The sequence below is a fragment of the Pavona decussata genome, unplaced genomic scaffold (genome assembly GCF_977016875.1).
Source record: "Pavona decussata unplaced genomic scaffold, jaPavDecu1.1 SCAFFOLD_6, whole genome shotgun sequence".
Classification (NCBI taxonomy): domain Eukaryota; kingdom Metazoa; phylum Cnidaria; class Anthozoa; order Scleractinia; family Agariciidae; genus Pavona; species Pavona decussata.
The window spans coordinates 6,789,110-6,808,554 of NW_028145430.1; the positions used below are offsets into that span (position 1 = coordinate 6,789,110).

Sequence of the window (19,445 nt, forward strand, 5' to 3'; positions counted from 1 at the left end):
TTTAAAAAGGCTCCCAAATATCTATTTTCATTTTACTTTTGTCCGGATATAAATGTTTTCATTCGACACTCGCATTTTCCAACCTATCATCTTTCCTTTGTTTTATCACTGTTTTTCGTTGCACTCAACATGATCAATTTCACACGCTCTGAGATGATTAGCAAAATCTTTATTAAAGTATTACTGTCAGACTACACAATTTCGTTTCTTTATCATCTACGGATCACAGTTTGTTCTAAATTAAGTTTGGGGTGAAATGCTGCGACCCCGTTTAACACGCTGTGGCATCTGTGAACGCATCAGAGATGAGCTCCCAACCACCACTGGGTGGTAGATTGGCTTCCCTGTGTGCAGCGGAACTTTGGGTTTACTGTGCGATAGTAGCCAAAGTTGTCTTCCTGTGTCACTGAACCCGCCTTTGGCTTAAACTGACAGGTAGTGTGTGAACTGTCCGTATGCAGAAAGTGGCTGTTAGCACCCTGCCAAAAAGGTACCGTTTGGTGGATCCCAATGTGTCCGCGGATGTTGATGTATTCAACTTTCTTGCATTTGTTGTTATCAAGGTAATCGATGACGTTGAAGTCTTTGAAGCTTCCACGGACATAATCTCTGAAATCGACGCCGTGGGTCGGGTAGCTGCATGTTGCTCGCCAGTGAGTGGAGTGACTCTGTAGGGACTTCATTCGTGCCAAACTCAGGCGGTACAGATTCCAGTTCTGTGCGTTCTCGTTCACTGGAGAGTTGTACTTGAAAGGAATCTTCCAAAAAGCGGGCAGGTTACGATTTAGAGTACTCCAGGACATGACTAGGGTCCAGGCAGTGCCAGGCTCGGACTTGAGATAACAGTAAGCCGGGTAACTGTTTCCGCCATTATCGTAAAGTCTGTAGACATAGGCGTACGGGCCGGGGGGGTGAGGGGGGCTGCAGCCCTCCCAAAGTTTGGGCAACTCAGATTTTTTGGGCAGAAAGAGAAATCTGGGCAAAGCCAGTTTTAAAAGAAGTCTCTGTGTTTTTTTTGAAGAGATAGATATTTTCTGTTTTAACCTAAAGTCGGCGTGGTGAAGCCAATTTAAGACTACAATCGGCGACATAATTAGTTGAGACATTGTGTTCCTATAGTAGTTTCACTAGTCCACCAAATAACACCACTCTTTTTTTCGCGCATTAAACTGTCAAAAAGACCCCGCTCCCCCATCCAACTGTTGCTTGTTTGTACCACGAGATCACGGCAATTACCGTACAACTGAACATTGTTTGGGGGGAGGGGGACTGAAAGGACATGTGAGGGGAGCAAAAAGGGATCACAGTGACGAAATAGGGTGTTAAAAATGTGAATGTGTCAACAATTTTGGCGCCAATTGTAGTTACCTTTATACGAGACAGTTGTTGGCTAGCGCTTGATGAGCTTCTGGTTATTAAATAGAAGAAAGATCCAGGCAGTTAGTCCCCAACTTAAGCAGTTGCGAAAAGAAGGCCTGACCCGCTCCCCCATCCAACTGTTGCTTGTTTGTACCACGAGATCACGGCAATTACCGTAACTGAACATTGTTTGGGGGGAGGGGGACTGAAAGGACATGTGAGGGGAGCAAAAAGGGATCACAGTGACGAAATAGGGTGTTAAAAATGTGAATGTGTCAACAATTTTGGCGCCAATTGTAGTTACATTTATACGAGACAGTTGTTGGCTAGGGCTTGATGAGCTTCTGGTTATTAAATAGAAGAAAGATCCAGGCAGTTAGTCCGCAACTTAAGCAGTTGCGAAAAGAAGGTCTGAAAAAATTCAAGCTTGAACGGTAATTAAACCCATGACCTCTGCGATGCCGGTGCAGTGCTAACTATGTACCAACTGAGCTATGAAGCCAACTGGGAGCTTGTCATATTGCGGGTGAAAGATCAAATAGAAGAAAGATCCTCGCAGTTAGTACGCAACTTAAGCAGTTGCGAAGAAGGTGCGATCTTATATTTGATCTTTTATCCGCCAGGGCACCCAGACAAACGCCATCGCGCCGCCTTCAAGCCCTTGTAGGTGAACACGCACAAAGACAAACGCACCTGTACCGGAATTGCACCTGTACAGGAACGATCATTCAGTGCGTTGCGCAGATTGAAAACTTATCTCCGCAGCACCATGGGGCAACAATTAGTCAGTACTGATCGCACTTATTAACATTGAAAGAGCATATACTAACTCTGCAGTCAACAATGACATGGATCTTATCATTGATATCTTCGGCCGTCGAAATGGCAGAGACAACTATTCCTTTTAACGTGTTTTATGAGCTCATACGGATAGATTCATAAGTATGAATATTTTCTCTTCATATGTAGGCCTAATGTTAGTGCATCGTATGACCCTCGTTTCTTTTCGATTGTTTCTTAAAAATTTGGCAACTTACGAAAATTTTTTGGGCAAATGGTTCACCGCCCCCCCTGGCAAAAAATTGCCCGTACGCCTATGTCTGTAGACGCCACATTTTGAGGCTCCTCTCAGCAGATAATCCAGGCAGGAGGTTGGACGGAAGAGTTTTCGCTGGATTTTAGTTGATTTAGGACAATCGTCTCCCTAGAAAAAGAAAAAGCAATAAAGAATTAAAATTATCGACTTTAGTCTGGCACGAAAAATATCGCAACATTCTCCACGACACCAGAAATGTACATATACCAAACATTCGGACTGCCGGTGAGGAGCGAAATATTCGCGAGCGCGGCATTCGGGAATCAACCCAGTCGACCTGAACTTCTTATTGCTAAAAATTCGGTTGTAATTGCTTTGATTTCCATCTTTTACGTTTTGAAGATCGTTTGAACTCTCGATCACGACTTTTTCTTATAAAATTTCTTCAGCCCGTCAATGTGAGTGAAATTGTGTTAGGTATAGGAACTATAAGTACGCGCCTCTCAAGGGACTGGACACGAGATGTGTCGTCAAGACGACAAGTGACGTAAGGAGAAGCCATGTGCGTGCTCGAGAAGCAAAAAGACTCGCGTTGTGAAAATGAGTTGTGAAACCGTATTTTAATATCGTAAATACTCTTGGAAAACAACAAACAGTGTGGATTTTCTTGTGTAACATTCTGGGGGCCTGTCCGGGAGATTTTTCTCGAAGAAACTTGATGGAAATGTACCCGTTTTGACGATCGATTGCTCACTGTGTGCGAGGACTCGCGTTTGTCGCCGCCATTACGCATTCACTTTGGATTTCAATGGACAACGATTTATTAACAGGATTTAACTGGTTGTAGTTGAAGCGGACATTTGGTGTGGACAGTTTGGCAAAAGATAGTGGAGCCTGAATTTGAGGCCAGGGAAGGTAGGAACATTGTTTTATTGGACTTTGTGCATGTGGAAATCTGTTCGTGTTGTTTACAAGTAAAATCGAAATGGCGGAGGAACAACTGATTCTTCTGGATCGCAAAATTTTGTCGCTGGACCTGAGTGCGTTATGTGAATTTGCTCTTCATGCAAAAGTTGAAAAGTCGGCAGTAGAAGGCAAGGGGATATTAAGTGTTATTCGGTCTATCAGACGAAATATTGAGGATTCATTCGAGAAGTTGTCTGGCGATGATCAAATTGAATTTGTTGAGGGGTTAATTGCACAGTTGGGTCCACCACCACTCGAGGGGATAGAAGATCAATACGGCCAAGAAGAATTGGAAGGCAAGGGCGACCTGAAGAAGCTAAAAATAGAATTGGGTGATTTAGGGTCTAAGCAGCAATTAGTCGAGGAGCAATTGGCCAAAATGCAGAAAGAAAAGTTTCCTGACTCAGTGAAAGACGAAGACACGATCAAGTTTCCTGCCAAGGGGGTTGCGCAAAGCATATTCCGCAGGGATTTCAAAATACAAGGAGTGGTGGGTGACCCTGGTCAGAAAGATAAACTGGGTTATCAAGCTCTAATATCCCAAATAGAATCAGGGCTTGCCAAGGGGTACTCAGACAAAGAAGTAGTTAGTGCCGTTGTTCGTGCTGTGCAGCCAGGCCTGCAACTAAGAAGCTACCTAGAGAACATGACTGACCTAATCCTACCCAGGCTGCGTAAAATTCTTCGCTTCCATTTTCATGAGAAAAATGCCACAGAACTTTACCAGCTTCTAACAAACATTGCCCAGCAACCCAATGAAGACCCTCAGTCATTTCTGATGAGAGCACTCACTATTAGGCAAAAGGTAATTAGTGCTTCAAAAGAGTCCGATAGTGGGGTTAAGTACGATGCCTCCTCGGTGCAAAGTTTGTTCCTGCATGCCTTGGAAACCGGTCTTGCTGACGAAACCATTCGTGCAAAGATAAGACCACTCACTCAGAACCCAACAGTCGCAGATGAAGACCTCATTGGAGTAATGAGCCTAGCTATATCTGCAGAAGCCGAGCGAAGTAATAAGTTCAGTTTTACCAGCAAGGGAAAGTCTGCAAAGGTTCTCACCGTTGAAGGTGCAGTGGAAGCAAAAACGAAAAAGGAGTCGCAGAAGGACTCACAGGTCCTAGCAACACTAAAAGCTGTACAAGCGGAGCTGGCCACAGTGAAATCAGAAGTTAAAACTCTTCGTGACGTATCAAATAACCAGAAGGCAGACACCATGGCACCTAGTCCAACTGGGAGGGGAGCGAGGGCTGGAGCAAGACCACCTGGTTGCCAAGAGTGTAGAATGAATAGGGAAGGTGACCGATGTCCACATTGCTATCTCTGTGGAGGCTTGAACCATATTGCCCGCTACTGTCAAACCAGGCTCAGAAGCTATCCGGGAAACGCATCCAGGCTACCCCCGCGGGACAGGGAGTAGCCTTGCCAGAGAAAGAGAAGTCCCACCAGTGTAGTGGTTGCCTGGAGTTTGATTGCCGTAAACAGTTGCTACAGTGTTCAGCCTGCCAGTCTGTTCGATATTGTTCTGAGCATTGTCAAAAGGTTCATTGGCCAAAACATTAAGTGTTATGCAAAGCAATCAAAGAGCTCTCTGAGAGAGAATTTTCTAAAGAAAAGGGGTTAGGAGATGCACAAGATAGAGATGTGTACAGTAGTCATACCACTCCCAGGCAACAGGAGCGCATAGTTAGGCTGGTGGGAAGGAAGTGTCTAGTGGATTGTTACCTGGAGGATAAGCCTACAGACGTTTTATGGGACACAGGAGCCCAAGTATCAATTGTTTCAGAAGATTTCCTGCAGAGCCAACTACCAACAGTTCAAACAAGGGATATTAAACAATTACTTGGGACAGATGGGTCCATAAGTTTGCAAGCAGCAAATGGAACAGATATCCCTTACTGTGGGTGGGTAGAGATTGGTGTGAGGTTGACAAATGGAAACGAGACAGAGATAAGGGTTCCATTTTTGGTAACAAAGGAGAACATTGAGCAGCCCGTCATTGGTTTTAATGTTATAGAGTTGATGGTCAGAAACACTGAAGATAATGAAGATGATGTGTTGCTGGAACGGATGTTGAGAAGCTTCAAAGTGAGTAAAAGTGGTGACCTGCAAGCATTGATAAGCCTAATTCGTACTACTAACTCTGGTGAACTCTGTCTAGTTAAATCCACAAAGAAGCCACACACTGTCCCTGCAGGAGAGACTGTTCACTTACCTTGCCGTGCTAATACTGGACCAATCCACCGTAAGACTCCTGTCATTTTTGAGCCAGACGAGTTGGCTACCTGGTCTTCGGGATTGGCAGTACATGAATCCCTTACCACCGTAAAGGAGGGCGATGCAACCATCTTCTCAGTCCCAGTGACCAACAACACAAACCATGACATCACTTTACCTGGAAGAGTTGTCCTGGGACGCCTTCATCTTGTCCGGTCAGTGACTCCTGTCGAAGTCAGGTTTAAACATCCTGAGACACCAACCCCATGTGCTGGATCGTTTTGTAAACAACATACATCTGCTGAGCAAATTGAGAGAAACTTGTCTTGGTTACCTGAAGTTGATTTGAGTGGATTATCAGCAGAACAAAAGGAGCATGCGAAACAGTTGTTGGTTGAAGAAGCAGATGTATTTGTGACAAGTGATGATGACGTCGGCTGCATTTCCGAGTTGGAGATGGATATCAGGTTGACTAGTGACCAACCAGTACAGAAGAACTACATTTCCATACCCCGTCCACTCTATCCCGAAGTTAAAGGTTACATTGAGGACTTGCTTAACCGTGGTTTCATTCGGAAGTCCAGATCTCCATTCTCAAGAAGTGTTGTCTGTGTTCGTGAAAAAGATGGTGAGATGAGGTTGTGAATAGATTACAGAGAATCGAATAAGAAAACAGTGCCAGATCGGCATCCCATCCCTCGGATCCAGGAAGCCTTAGATAGTCTCGGGGGCAAATCATGGTTCAGTGTTTTGGATCAGGGAAAAGCGTACCATCAGGGATTCATTGGAGAGAAAAGTCAACCGTTGACTGCGTTTGTTACGCCCTGGGGATTATACGAATGGGTGCGTATACCATTCGGACTCATGAATGCTCCAGCAAATTTTCAAAGATTTATGGAGAACTGTCTTGGGCAGCTGCGTGATGAGATATGCATCCCTTACTTGGACGATGTAATTGTATTCTCGGGAACATTTTCTGAACATATTGAGCATCTGCGTAAAGTTCTTCGTCGGTTGAAGAGTTATGGTGTGAAGCTTAAGCCCAGAAAGTGTAACTTGTTCAAGCGGGAAGTGTCCTTCCTTGGAAGAGTGATTTCTCAAGACGGGTATCGGATAGATCCGAAAGCTACAAATGCAGTGACTGCGATGAAGGATTTAAAGCCGCAAACAGTTGGAGAAGTTAGAAGAATTACGGGCCTACTTGGAGTTTACCGCCGTCACATCAAAAACTTTGCACAAACAGCAAAACCCATTTATGATCTCCTCAATCATGACCTACCAAAGAAAAAGAATACTAACCCAATCAGACAGAACCCAAGGCTGCGCAGTGGACAGTTACCATCTTCATCACCAGTAGAGTGGGGACCCAGTCAACAGTCAGCATTGGATGTCCTGATAGACAAAATAACTTCACCCCCTTTGCTGGCATATCCAGATTATGATGCACCTTTTATTGTACACACCGATGCGTCACAGGATGGCTTGGGGGCTGTCTTGTACCAAAAGCAGAATGGTACTACCCGAGTAATTGCATATGCATCCAGGACTCTGACCCCATGTGAACAAAATTACCACATGCATTCTGGCAAGCTGGAATTTTTAGCCTTGAAATGGTCAGTGACAGAACAATTCAGGGACTATCTCTACTACGCTCCTGAATTTGTAGTATACACGGACAACAACCCCTTAACTTATGTGTTAACATCTGCCAAGCTAAACGCCACAGGATTGAGATGGGTCGGAGAGCTTGCTGACTTTAACTTCGAAATACGGTACCGACCAGGCAAGTTGAATGTTGATGCAGATAGTCTTTCCCGATTACCCAGTGACTTCAAGACCTACATGGACAGTTGTACTGAAAAGGTAACCCCTGAAAGCTTGCACGCCTCAGCCCAAGTGTTATCAAGTGGTGACAATGTCTGGATTGCAGCACTGACTGATAAAGAAGAGGAGCTCCATGTTGACCCTCTGTCCCAAGCATCTGGTAACCAAGTAAGAGTGGTGGATTTAGTGAAAGCACAGAATGAAGACCCTTACATTGGGCGTGTCCTTAAATTGATCAAAGCAAAACACAAACCGACAGTTGCAGAAAAGCACTCAGAATCACCTTTGGTTCGTAAGTTACTGAATGAGTGGCATAAACTTCACGTGAACAGAAAGAGTGGAGTACTTTATCGTAACCAGCAGGTTGTTCTTCCACAGAAATTTCGTCGCACCGTTTATCGCGAACTCCATGAAGAGATGGGCCACCTTGGTGTTGAGAGGGTACTAGCTCTAGCCCGTGAGAGATTTTATTGGCCACACATGAGGAGAGACATTGAAAACTTTATCCATCACACGTGCCGCTGCCTGAAACAAAGACGCCCAAATCTACCAACGAGAGAACCATTACAACCAATTCTAACAACCGCTCCTCTTCAGATGGTTTCTATCGACTTTGTACATCTCGAGCGAAGCTCAGGGGGCCATGAATATATCCTAGTTGTTGTTGACCATTTCAACAAATATGCACAAGCGTACCCGACGAGAAATAAAACTGCTGTTACTGCTGCAGACAAGATCTTCAATGATTTCATCCCACGCTTTGGTTTCCCAGAGAAACTCCACCACGATATGGGGGGCGAATTTGAGAACCGGTTGTTCAAAAGGCTGGAGGAACTCTCTGGAGTAATGCATTCGAGAACGACTCCGTACCGTCCACAGGGGAATGGTCTGGTGGAAAGAATGAACCGTACACTTCTCAGCATGCTGCGTACCCTACCGGAAACCCACAAGTCTTGCTGGAAGGACCATATTAACAAACTCATTCACGCATATAACTGCACTGTTCACGAGTCAACCGGTTATTCTCCATTTTTCCTGTTATTTGGTCGCAGCCCTCGTCTGCCAATCGATGTAATCGTTGACCTCGAGGTGGAGACAGGAGCCAAATCACATGCTGAGTATGTTACCAAATGGAAATCTGCCATGCAAGAAGCTTACTCACTCGCATCACAATCTGCCAGGAAGAATGCCATGAGGGGAAAAAAAATTATGACAAACGAGTGCGATCATCAGCACTGCAAGTGGGAGACCGTGTCCTTGTACGCAACCTTACTCCTCGTGGCGGGCCTGGCAAGCTCCGCGCTTTCTGGGAAGACCAAATCCATATAGTTGTTGCAAGAAAAGGGGAGGGAAGCCCGGTGTACGACGTGAGACCAGAATCAAGCCAACGACCCACCCGCACTCTACATCGAAACCTCTTACTCCCTTGTGATTATTTACCAGGCAAACCCTGGGAGGACCTCCCTCCCGTAAAGAAGACGAAAACAGCAGCACCCTATCATTGTGATGATGTCCAACCACTGGTACAAGAAGGGAACGAAAGTGACAGTGAAGATGAATTTCCAGACGTTTCATGCTTGAATCTTTCACCAGGACACGATGGAAATGACCGAACACAGATACAGCTAGAGTCTACAAGTAAAGACGAGCCAGAACCAGATTTCACGGATGTTCATTCTGGTGAGGTGTCAAGTGAAATGGGGCCGGAAGCTAACATTGCTGGTACTCCTGGCGAAGCACAGCTAACACGAGACTCTCAAGCAGTCGATGGAGAGAGGGACGAGCGAGAGGATGTTAGCAAATCAGACCGACCTCAACGTCTTAGACAGGCACCTAAACGGTTTACTTATGACAGTCCTGGGGAACCAACTTATGTGCGACAGGTTAAGGTTGATCCATATGTAGGAATACAGCAGGGTGGGATACCAACACTGCCAACGCCCTACATACCTGAATTCCCAGTGAACCAGTACTGTACGTTGTCACCAGCCTGTAACTATATTTCTCCACCAGAACCGCCCATGTTTTGGAACATGAATATGATGATGCCTTGTATGCCCTATCCAATGGTACCACAGTTGCCACAATGGGGAGCACCTTATCAGTCATTTCAGTGCAGATGAGCAGATAAACAGTTTTTGTCTATCACATTGTTTAAAAAAAAAAATCGAGTTTTCTTAAGTGTATTCAATTCTGACATTCATTCTGTGAATGCTGTAGGAACTGTCTGAAGATGGTCATTGTGCTACAGAATCTTGAACACTAGTTTGGACAGATGAACTGAGAGATGTTACGTGGCCTGTAAGGAGCTGGGCCTGATCAACCCACTCCAGGATTTAAGAAGCAAGGAATCCTAAACAAAAAAGGCCACTTTCGTAAAGTTTTGTTCTGTATTGCATGCCAAATGTTGTCAAATGTCACGGATGACATTTCTTTTCAAGTTAGGGGAGAGTGTTAGGTATAGGAACTATAAGTACGCGCCTCTCAAGGGACTGGACACGAGATGTGTCGTCAAGACGACAAGTGACGTAAGGAGAAGCCATGTGCGTGCTCGAGAAGCAAAAAGACTCGCGTTGTGAAAATGAGTTGTGAAACCGTATTTTAATATCGTAAATACTCTTGGAAAACACCAAACAGTGTGGATTTTCTTGTGTAACAATTGCATGAAAGAAATAATTTTTTCAGCTATAAATAAACCCGGCATCAGACAGTGAAGTTTACCTCGCATCCCAGAGTAAGAACTCGTTTGTGCCGTCTGTGCTCAGCAACTGCTGCAAGTGCCTAGAAGAAGATGAAAAACGATTTTAATCTTGGGCAGTTCAATAGTGATGATCATTTTCTTGTAGTTAAACTCAGTCACTGGATTTTGTCCATCGTATAACTGAGATCCTGAGATTCCTGTGATTTTGTAGGTATGAAAACGGTAAACGGCGTGAGTAATTATAATTATTTCTTGATCATGCGGCGTTACTTCCTCAAATAGGCCAAATAAAACGGTCATTTCCTTCCTTTACGCCTTAGTTCCATGCATCGCTCGCCGGTTTGAATCTCGTGCTCAATTTCAAAATGTTGAACTCGGTGATAATTTGGCAGATATAAAACTAAGAAGGATCGTTCCATTAATAGTTTTGTGTCACAAACAAATCACTCACGAGAAAAGAGATGCCAATAAAAGCCGCGATCGCCTTAAATGTCATCGTTAGCTCTCCTTGAAATACCGTTTCGAATTTAGTTCAAAGAACAAAAAAAGGATTTGGAAGGTTCTTTGCTGACCAAAGATCTCGTCAACAAGCGAGCAGGCTAGGCTATGTGTTACAAATATGCTACGTATACCAAACTATGCTAAATAAATCGAAAACTTAACCTGTTTCGTGAAGACGAAGACAGCTGTGACAATCAAATCTTTGTCTTTCTATTTTTTCTGTAAATTATTAGAAGTTTATTAACCCGTATTCAAGAGCTTCATACGCTAATATTAACAGATAATAGGGTAAAATAGTTGAGAAGTTACAAGTTGAATGCTAGGTTTACAAAAGGAAAGTCTATAGGTAATAACTTAAAGGGAGAGTTTCACGGTTCGGCGCATGTGCGAGCGATAACGTAAGCGCTGTCAAACCAATTGTTTTTGGACAAATTAGAAGCGAGTACACAACACCGGCGGGATACGGCGGGCAAGTCTCATAACTTGCTGGCATAAAAATAAAACTGACCGGCCAGTGTTTCGGTCACGTTTCAGAAAGAAACAAAAAGGCTGTTCATGTAAAAAACATGGGGATTTTTGCAGCGCCGCTTCGTTTATGAACCATGACATTCAAGAAATGCCAGAACTTTTGCGAACGTATACGGTTTTATTTTAGTACAATGTCGATATCTCGCGGCATCGACCTTTTCTCATTATGCGCGGTTCGAAAAGCCGAGAAGCTCCCTCAAACTTACATTCTTAAATCCAGTATTTCATCAGCATTCAGTGATAAACTTACTATAGTGTGTACGCTCGATAGCCTGATTTTATTAGACCAGCGAGAAGGCGAAGAACGAGAAATCCGCAAGCTTCAAGAAGCGATGCGACCGTTTAGTAACAACAACACTGAGCGTCCTTCCGAGATGCTGGAATGCATTTGAGAAAACTCTGCCATGGTGGCAAATCAAAACTGCGTTTGCCATTCGCAATGACAATAATTTTATAAATAAATGAATACCTTACAATAGATTTTGTAGTTTGCCGCAAATCTTTTGGATTTTTTTTGCTACTGCCCGCTATTCGAGCCCGCTAATAGACGACAACAACTAACTCGCACATTTGATCTCATATTTATTCGCTTCGCGTCCCAGTGTTGTACAATTTCTTCCATCCAAAGCAAAACACTGATGTTTGATGCTGTTTGTCCGTCGATTTCTCCGTTTTTGACAGTTGACTTCCATATGAACAAACAGTACGATTGAAATCTAGAAAATCCTCGCGAGTTCATCAAAAGCCAGTTGGTGACCTTTGCCATTTCCGGCGAAAGCAGATGTGCCGCGAAATCGTTGTCTATTTTAAACAGACTTATCTCTTTACCAATTTTCCACGTTTGGTGGATGCATCTTGTTAACCACACAGGATTTCTACATCCACTCCACTCTATCCGCTTTAACTTCTGTGCTTCCAGAGAGTCCACAGAACATCCCGTCGCCGGTCGGCCGCGACGTCTCCTTTCCGATCCATCAACAAAAATGTCGTTTTTGGATGCTTAAACACTTTTAACCTTACAAAAATCGAACTTATATTTACAACAGGAAACAAAGATTATAAAAAGTGAAGAACGAAGAGCGGATGATCCAAATTCGGGTGCGATTTCAACAGATTGTTCCACCACAAGCTCGCATCGAATTTAGTGTCGACCCGTACAATTTCTTTTTGAGCCGGTCTGCTCGCGCATGCGCTTGACCGTGAAACTCGGCCTTTAATTAAATGTAAAATGTGATAGGAAAAAATTACTGCGGGAGGGAGGGGGGCGACTTAATTATTTTCCGATAACTTATCTTGACCGGTGTCTCGCTGCCACTGGATTGCTTGAAAGCGGCCTGGATTGAAAATTGACTCTTTTGTGGAAACATTAAGAAACAAATTTATTTAATGGGAAATGACTCAGAGATAATTTCGCTACCCTATAAGATTCAATTTAAGGAAAGTTAAGGGCAGCAGGATAAATATCAGAACTTTGGCGAAAACATTTCACGTGAGTTCATGCGTGATCAATCATGTGTATGAAGATCGCCGGCACTGATTTGTCTGCAACATTTTAGACCAGTTAAGGAAACAATTGGCGCACAAAGCTGTTAGAGACAACTTGTCAATTTCAATGTAAACTTCCGCAAGGCAGTGTTCAAAGTTGTATTGTTTAGTCACTAAACCGAAAAATATATGCATGGAGGCATCTTGCGCAGTTTCTTGAATTGTATGCAGCAAATATTTCAGCCAGCGGTGTGATGTGTGTTGGCGTATAGCGTATTTAAAACAGTTACTTGAGCGTTGTGCTCCAAGAGAAAGAAAAAAAAACATCAATTGATCCTACAGACATGGTGGATTGTTTACCCGAGAATACCTACAGCGGAAATCTTTAAGACATAATATTAATTCACGTCGGTAATAAATTGAAATATCCATTATTTGAGACCTCAGTCGCTTTAAGAGTCCTACACTCAACCTTTGACTTTCGCTAAAATAAGTTTTGGAAGTAAGCTGAAGGGGCCAACGCAATATTTTGTTTTTGTTCTTTAATGCCAAATATCCGTTAATAACAGAAAGAAAACGATGCGGTAAACGTTGCGATGATTAATCGGATGCGATAATCGATGCGGTTGCTACTAAAATTGAAGAAAATATAAGTTACTACAGCAAAAAGGGCGAACACTGAAAATAGACAAGTACATAGAAATAACAAAATAAGCAGAAATGAAGAGCTAAAGTGATACTTACAAACGTTATATGGCCTTTGATAACGGACAAAAGGGGCGATTTAGTAAACGCAAGAACCTAAAACTGTATTCTACAAAGAACAAAGCGAGAATGAATAAAAAAGCAAAGGCGCGAATTTATACTGATTAACTACGGAACAATAGACGAAGTTATGCAGAAAAAACTAACAGAATAATATTGAAAACGACATACAAGTGTGACACAAAAAATGTTTCCTTAAAACAGAGGAGCTCGTTTAAAAAGAATGCGGCCACAACATCATCATTTCATTTGCCATCGGATTCCAATACAAGTAGCGTACTTTGTGCCACGTTTGACCTAATTCAAAATGGCGGCCAATCAGTCACGTGAGAGAGCTTGCATTCAATCATGATTCCCTCTAAGAAGCTTCTGCAATGCGAAAAGCGCGCTCACCAAACCCACGAGCTATTAAGTCGGACATCTAGGCGAGTTTGCGGAATTAGGATATGGCTAATACAACATGCATTTTATAGTTGAAGTCAATCACATGGTTATAATCTGGTTAAGTCTAGTTTTCAACAACGACGCAAGCGAAAGCGCAACGATTTATTTTTCAGCACAAGCACAAGTCATGAGACACAAGCTCCAGAGTAAAGCTGGTGCTGTTCAGTGTGTTTTAATGAACTCTTGGTGTTAATTGTGCTTGTGCCTGTTGGTCGGTAGTGAATTTAATGAAACAAACTTCATCTCTTCGATATCGTTTTAGTCTATATTGAACCAACATGACTATTCCTTCCGGTCATTTTATGAGTAAACGGAATTTCCGATCAGAACAGGGTCAAGGCTTAAACTATTTACTGCTGGGAACTCTCGGCACAGATGGATGTCTTCTGAGACAGCGAAGGCACCTTCTAAAATTCCTGTTACTTTGCGTATTCCAGCTATGATTGAGTTCCTTTATGATGAAAGTCAGACCCCTCAATTAAATTTTCCTTTGACAGGAAACGTATCAGTCCCCATAGACTTAATAAAAAACCTTATAAATCGCTCAGGTGTTGCGTTCAACAATACATTAATGAAAATGTCAGGTTGTGTAGCTTACATAATCTGCAGCACACAGATCACATGAGAATAAGCATACCACGCACTGTTGTTTTACGATTTGAGACTTGATTTCTTTCTCGTGCTAGTCTTTCGCCGGCGATACTGGTTGTAGGGTGAGTCCAATCTTGTGACTTAGATCTCACATTTGCCTTTAAACCGTATTGGGTAAAGTTTGAACCTTAAAAGGAAGGCTGATTCTGATCGCTTTGCTTTCTTCAGTTCAGTTTTTTCGACAAAGTATTCTGGAGAAAGTTGTTGATGGTGTAGTTTATTAGGCCCACAGGATAGTCAAGCCGCGCACAGATAGAACGTAATCTGGTGCATTCTTGGTTGAAAGCTTCAGTTGTAGACTAAGGTATGTGCATTATTGATCATTATTTTTAATAGTAAACCTTTCTTTATAGCGTTTATAAGTGTGGCAATGGGAGAGATCTTGTAGAGGTGGAAATGTTTCTATTTTTTTGGGACAGCAATTACATTATCTGATGTAACTGAAGAAACTATTAAGGCAAGGATGAGAAATGAGCAAGCTGCACTCTTTCGATTGAGATATATTTAAAGAAGCAGTCAATTCAACAAGAACACTAAGCTAGGATCATTAAGTATAACTCACTAGCTTTACTCTTTTATGGCTGTGAGACATGGCGGATAATTAAAAAAGACGGGGCAAAGTTAAACGTGTTCTTTCACAGGTGCCTATAATGTATGTCAAACATATATCGGCCAATGAGAGTGGCAAGTGAAAAATTAGACAGCTAGCAAAGATATAGGAAATCGGTCAGCAGGTACAAAGGAAGCGGAGGCAGCTGATTGGACATGTGCTAAAGATGAATACAAACAAACACCCAAAAGAAGCGCTCGCTTGGACTCTTGAGGGTGTGAATGACGCGAAAAGCCGGACCAAAAGAGACCTGGAGACGGAAGGCTAGAGAGGGAAAGCACAGAGTAAGGTTCCATAGGCTGGTGCAATGCAGCCGGGCTTGCACAAAAGACAGAACCCAGGACACAGTCGGAGAGATATTACAGGTGCTGTTTGTGTCTGTTTTGATTGGCCAGAGCGCATTGCCGATAACTTTGGTGTTGGTGCCACGCCACACGCGGTTGAAAACCACTGTACAGTAAGGACAGCACACGGGATTGCTTCTCTTTTCCATATGGTATAAATTTTCATGGTATAAAAGTGTTAAATATAAAGGCTGTTTTACATGTAAGACGCAGTTGTAAGCAGAAGCACAAGAGCACAAGCAACCTGTTTGTAAATTGACCGATGTATCAATGCATCGCCTTTATTAAAATGGTATGAAGCAAGCAAGACCGAAATGGGAAGCACACTGAACAGCGCCCTGGTAGTGTACCAACCTGTGTAAACGTGACGAACAAAATATTGTCCTATGGCGCATGCGTTGTTCCTGTTGTCCGTTAGTCCTTTAAAAAGCGGGTAAAGTGGGGTGGGAGAGGGGGGTGTAGTTTTTAAATATAGGAAGTGGGTAATCCTAAAGGAAGTGACGGAATCGGAGAAAACTAAGGAAAAGAAAAAAACGGAAAGAATGAAAGTATCGCAAAGTACCCCTCCGAAAATAACTCCACCCAAAGAAAGGCCCCAAATCTCTATTATCTTCGATGATAAACCCAATGGACTTCAGCTGAACCCATGGACTGTTGAGGGTTTCTGTTAGGCTATTATTTCGTGTTTGACGATAATTTTTGTTCTTCAAGCCCAATCAACTTTCGGTCCTTCAATATGAACACACAAAAATGTTGTGTTGATGTTGGTGAGAAGTTAGGGTACTGTAGGTCCTTCCTTAGACACGCTACTGGTCAGTTCTATATGAGGGACATTTCACAAGTACACAATTCTGTGATTAAAATAAGTTTCATTTGGCAGTTGCCCGGTAGAAACAAGAAACAAGTTTTCATTCGTCACTCGCATTTTCCATTTTTTTTTTTTCTTTCCTTTGTTTTGTCACTGTTTTTTGTTTCACTAAACATGATCCATTTCAGACGCTCTGAGATGATTAGCAAAATCTTTATTAATGTATGACCGTCAGACTACATAATTTCGTTTCTTTATCATCTACGGATCACAGATTGTTCTAAATTAAGTCCGGGGTGAAATGCTGCGACCCCGTTTAACACGCTGTTACATCTGTGAACGCATCAGAGATGAGCTCCCAACCACCACTGGGTGGTAGATTGGCTTCCCTGTGTGCAGCGGAACTTTGGGTTGATGTAGTTATAGTAGCCAAAGTTGTCTTCATCTTTCACTGAACCCGCCTTTGGCTTAAACTGACAGGTAGCGTATGTACTGTCAGTACGCAGAGACTGGACGTTAGCGGTCTGCCAAAAAGGTACCGTTTGGTGGATCCCGATATGTCCGCGAATGTTGATGTATTCAACTTTTTTACATTTGTTGTTACCATTGTAATCCACAATGTTGAAGTCGTTGAAGTTTCCACGAAGGTAATCTCTGAAATCGACGCCGTGGGTCGGGTAGCTGCATGTTGCTCGCCAGTGAGTGGAGTGACTCTGTAGGGACTTCATTCGTGTCAAACTCAGGCGGTACAGATTCCAGTTCTGTGCGTTCTCGTTCACTGGAGAGTTGTACTTGAAAGGAATCTTGTGAAAAGCGGGAAGCTTACGATTTAGAGTACTCCAAGACATGACTAGGGTCCAGGCAGTGCCAGGCTCGGACTTGAGATCACAGTAAGCCGGGTAACTGTTTCCGCCATTGTCGTAAAGCCTGTATACGCCACATTTTGAGGCTCCTCTCAGCAGATAATCAAGGCAGGAGGTTGGACGGAAGAGTTTTCGCTCAATTTTAGTTAATTTAGGACAATCGTCTCCCTAGGAAAAAAAAAAACGAAAAAAAAAATTAAAATCGTTGACTTTTTTGGCGAAAAATATTTTATATCGCAATAATCTCCAGGACTCCAGTAATGTACATATTCAAAAATTTATTTATACATTCGATCATATATTTTGTAATCTTTTTAATAAAATATCTTTAAAAGCGACTGAACGAAACAACAGAAAATGAATAAACGTTTAACTTGGCAAATTTCAGGAAAAACACAAAAGTTAAACATCAGTGTATGAAGTATTTTACCTCGCATCCCAGTGTAACAACTCGTTTGTGCCGTTTGTGCTCAGCAGCTGCTGCAAGTGCCTGGAAGATGAAGAAAGATTTCAAACTTCGATAGTTTAATAGTAAAGATCATATTCTTGTACGTAAACTCAGTCACGGGATTTTGTCCATCGAATAACTGAGATCCTGAGATTCCTGTGATTTTTTTGGGTTATTAATGGTAAAAAGCGTGAGCAATTAAATTATGTTTCTTGGTTATGCGAGGACCTTACTAAGCAAAACTATAGACAAACATAAGCCCAATTTTTCTGCACTCTATAATCGTTATCAGTAACGTAAACATAGGCTAAATAACTGGCATTTTACGGGTTAGATCCATGCATCGCTCGCCTGCTGAAACTTGATTTCCTTCCCAACTGCAAAATGTTGAACTCGGTGATAATTTTGCAGATATAGAACTAAATAAGGTCGTTCGATTAATATAAAATGCTTACGAGAAAAGTGATGCCAATAAAAGCTGCGATTATCTTAAATGTCATCGTTAGCTCTCCTTGAAATACCGCTTTGAATTTAGCTCAAAGAAGGAAAAAGGATTTGGAAGCTTCGTTGCTGACCAAAGATCTCCTTAACAAACGGACAGGCTAGGCTGTGTGTTACTGAAAAATATGCTACGTATACCAAAGTATGCAAATAAATCGAAAACTTAACATGTTTCGTGAAGACAAAGGGAACAAGGAGCTATGCGTTTAAATGCTGTGACAATCATATCTTTGTCTTTGTCTTTTTCTGTAAATTATTAGAAGTTTATTGACCCGTATTCAAGAGCTTCAAACGCTAATATTAACAGACAATAGGGTAAAATAGTTATCAGAAGTTACAAGTTGAATGCTAGGTTTACAAAAGGAAAGTCTATAGGTAATAAAACGTGGTAGGAAAACATTACTGCAGGAGGGACGGCGACTTTATTGTTTTTCCGATAACTTATCTTGACCGGTGACTCGCTGCCAGTGGACTGCTTGAAAGCGGCCTGGATTGAAAATTTACTCTTTTTTGGAAACATTAAGAAACAAATTTATTTACTGGGAAATAACTCAGAGATAATTTCGCTTCCCTCTAAGATTTAATTAAAGGAACGTAAAGGGCGCCAGGATAAACATCAGAACTTTGGCGAACGCATTTCAAGTGATTTCATGCGTGATCGATCATGCCCATGAAGATCGCCGGCACTGATTTGTCGGCAACATTTTAGACCAGTTAAGGAAACAATTGGTGCACAAAGCTGTTAGAGAAAACTTGTCAATTTCAATGTAAACCTCCCCAAGGCAGTGTTCAAAGTTGTATTGTTTAGTCACTAAACCGAAAAATATGCATGGAAGCATTTTGCGCAGTTTCTTGAATAGGCCATTTTCATGATGGCGTCATTTTACTACAACTACCAGAATTCATTTCGTTTTCCTTTTCAAATTTAAATTTTCTAATCCCAGTGGACAGCAAAGAACAATAGCTCTAATTAGCATGAGAAAACAAAAACCAGAAGGATTCTGGTAGTTGTAGTAAAATGACGCCATAGTGAAAATGTCCCACTGGATGCAGCAAATATTTCAGCCAGCGGTGTGGTGTGCGTTGGCGTGTAGCGTATTTGAAACAGTCACCTGAGCGCTATGCTCCAAGAAGAAAGAAATCGATAGATCCTACAGACCTGGTGGATTGTTTACCCGAGAATACCTACAGTGGAAACCTTAAAGACAAAATTTTAATTCATGTCGGTAATAAATTAAAATATCCATTATTTGAGACCTCAGTCGCTATAAGAATCCCACACTCAACCTTTGACTTTCGCTGAAATAATTTTTGGAAGTAATCTGAAGGGGCCTAAAAACCATTGCTACAACGCGCTTTTTGTTTTTGTTCTTTAATGCCAAATATCCTTAAATAAC

The 19,445-nt window shown here is 42.3% G+C and overlaps 2 protein-coding genes across 2 annotated transcripts; both read right to left on the minus strand.

Annotated features, from left to right (window-relative positions):
* Positions 1-299: 299 nt before the first annotated feature.
* On the minus strand, positions 300-2,957 carry LOC146489496 (uncharacterized). Its single transcript, XM_085111008.1, has 3 exons — positions 2,892-2,957; positions 2,458-2,563; positions 300-880 (listed from the first exon to the last, which is right to left on the minus strand). The coding sequence occupies exons 1-3, from the start codon at positions 2,955-2,957 to the stop codon at positions 300-302; spliced, it is 753 nt and encodes a 250-aa protein (XP_084967134.1).
* Positions 2,958-16,472: 13,515 nt separating this feature from the next.
* On the minus strand, positions 16,473-18,047 carry LOC146489497 (uncharacterized). The gene is made up of 3 exons (XM_085111018.1): positions 18,003-18,047; positions 17,530-17,589; positions 16,473-17,267 (listed from the first exon to the last, which is right to left on the minus strand). Exons 1-3 carry the CDS (start codon positions 18,045-18,047, stop codon positions 16,581-16,583), a joined length of 792 nt encoding a protein of 263 aa, XP_084967144.1. The 3' UTR covers positions 16,473-16,580.
* Positions 18,048-19,445: the final 1,398 nt, after the last annotated feature.

What these genes read in the sequence shown, in the direction of transcription:
- LOC146489497 (XM_085111018.1), bottom strand. Translation starts at nt 18,047, where the DNA reads ATGACATTTAAGATAATCGCAGCTTTTATTGGCATCACTTTTCTC. An exon ending in TTATTGGCATCACTTTTCTC is followed by an intron (nt 17,590 to 18,002) that starts GTAAGCATTTTA and finishes TTCATCTTCCAG; the next exon opens with GCACTTGCAGCAGCTGCTGA. An exon ending in TTGTTACACTGGGATGCGAG is followed by an intron (nt 17,268 to 17,529) that starts GTAAAATACTTC and finishes TTTTTTTCCTAG; the next exon opens with GGAGACGATTGTCCTAAATT.
- LOC146489496 (XM_085111008.1), bottom strand. Translation starts at nt 2,957, where the DNA reads ATGGCTTCTCCTTACGTCACTTGTCGTCTTGACGACACATCTCGTGTC. An exon ending in TCCAGTCCCTTGAGAGGCGC is followed by an intron (nt 2,564 to 2,891) that starts GTACTTATAGTT and finishes TTCTTTTTCTAG; the next exon opens with GGAGACGATTGTCCTAAATC. An exon ending in AAAATGTGGCGTCTACAGAC is followed by an intron (nt 881 to 2,457) that starts ATAGGCGTACGG and finishes ATGTCTACAGAC; the next exon opens with TTTACGATAATGGCGGAAAC.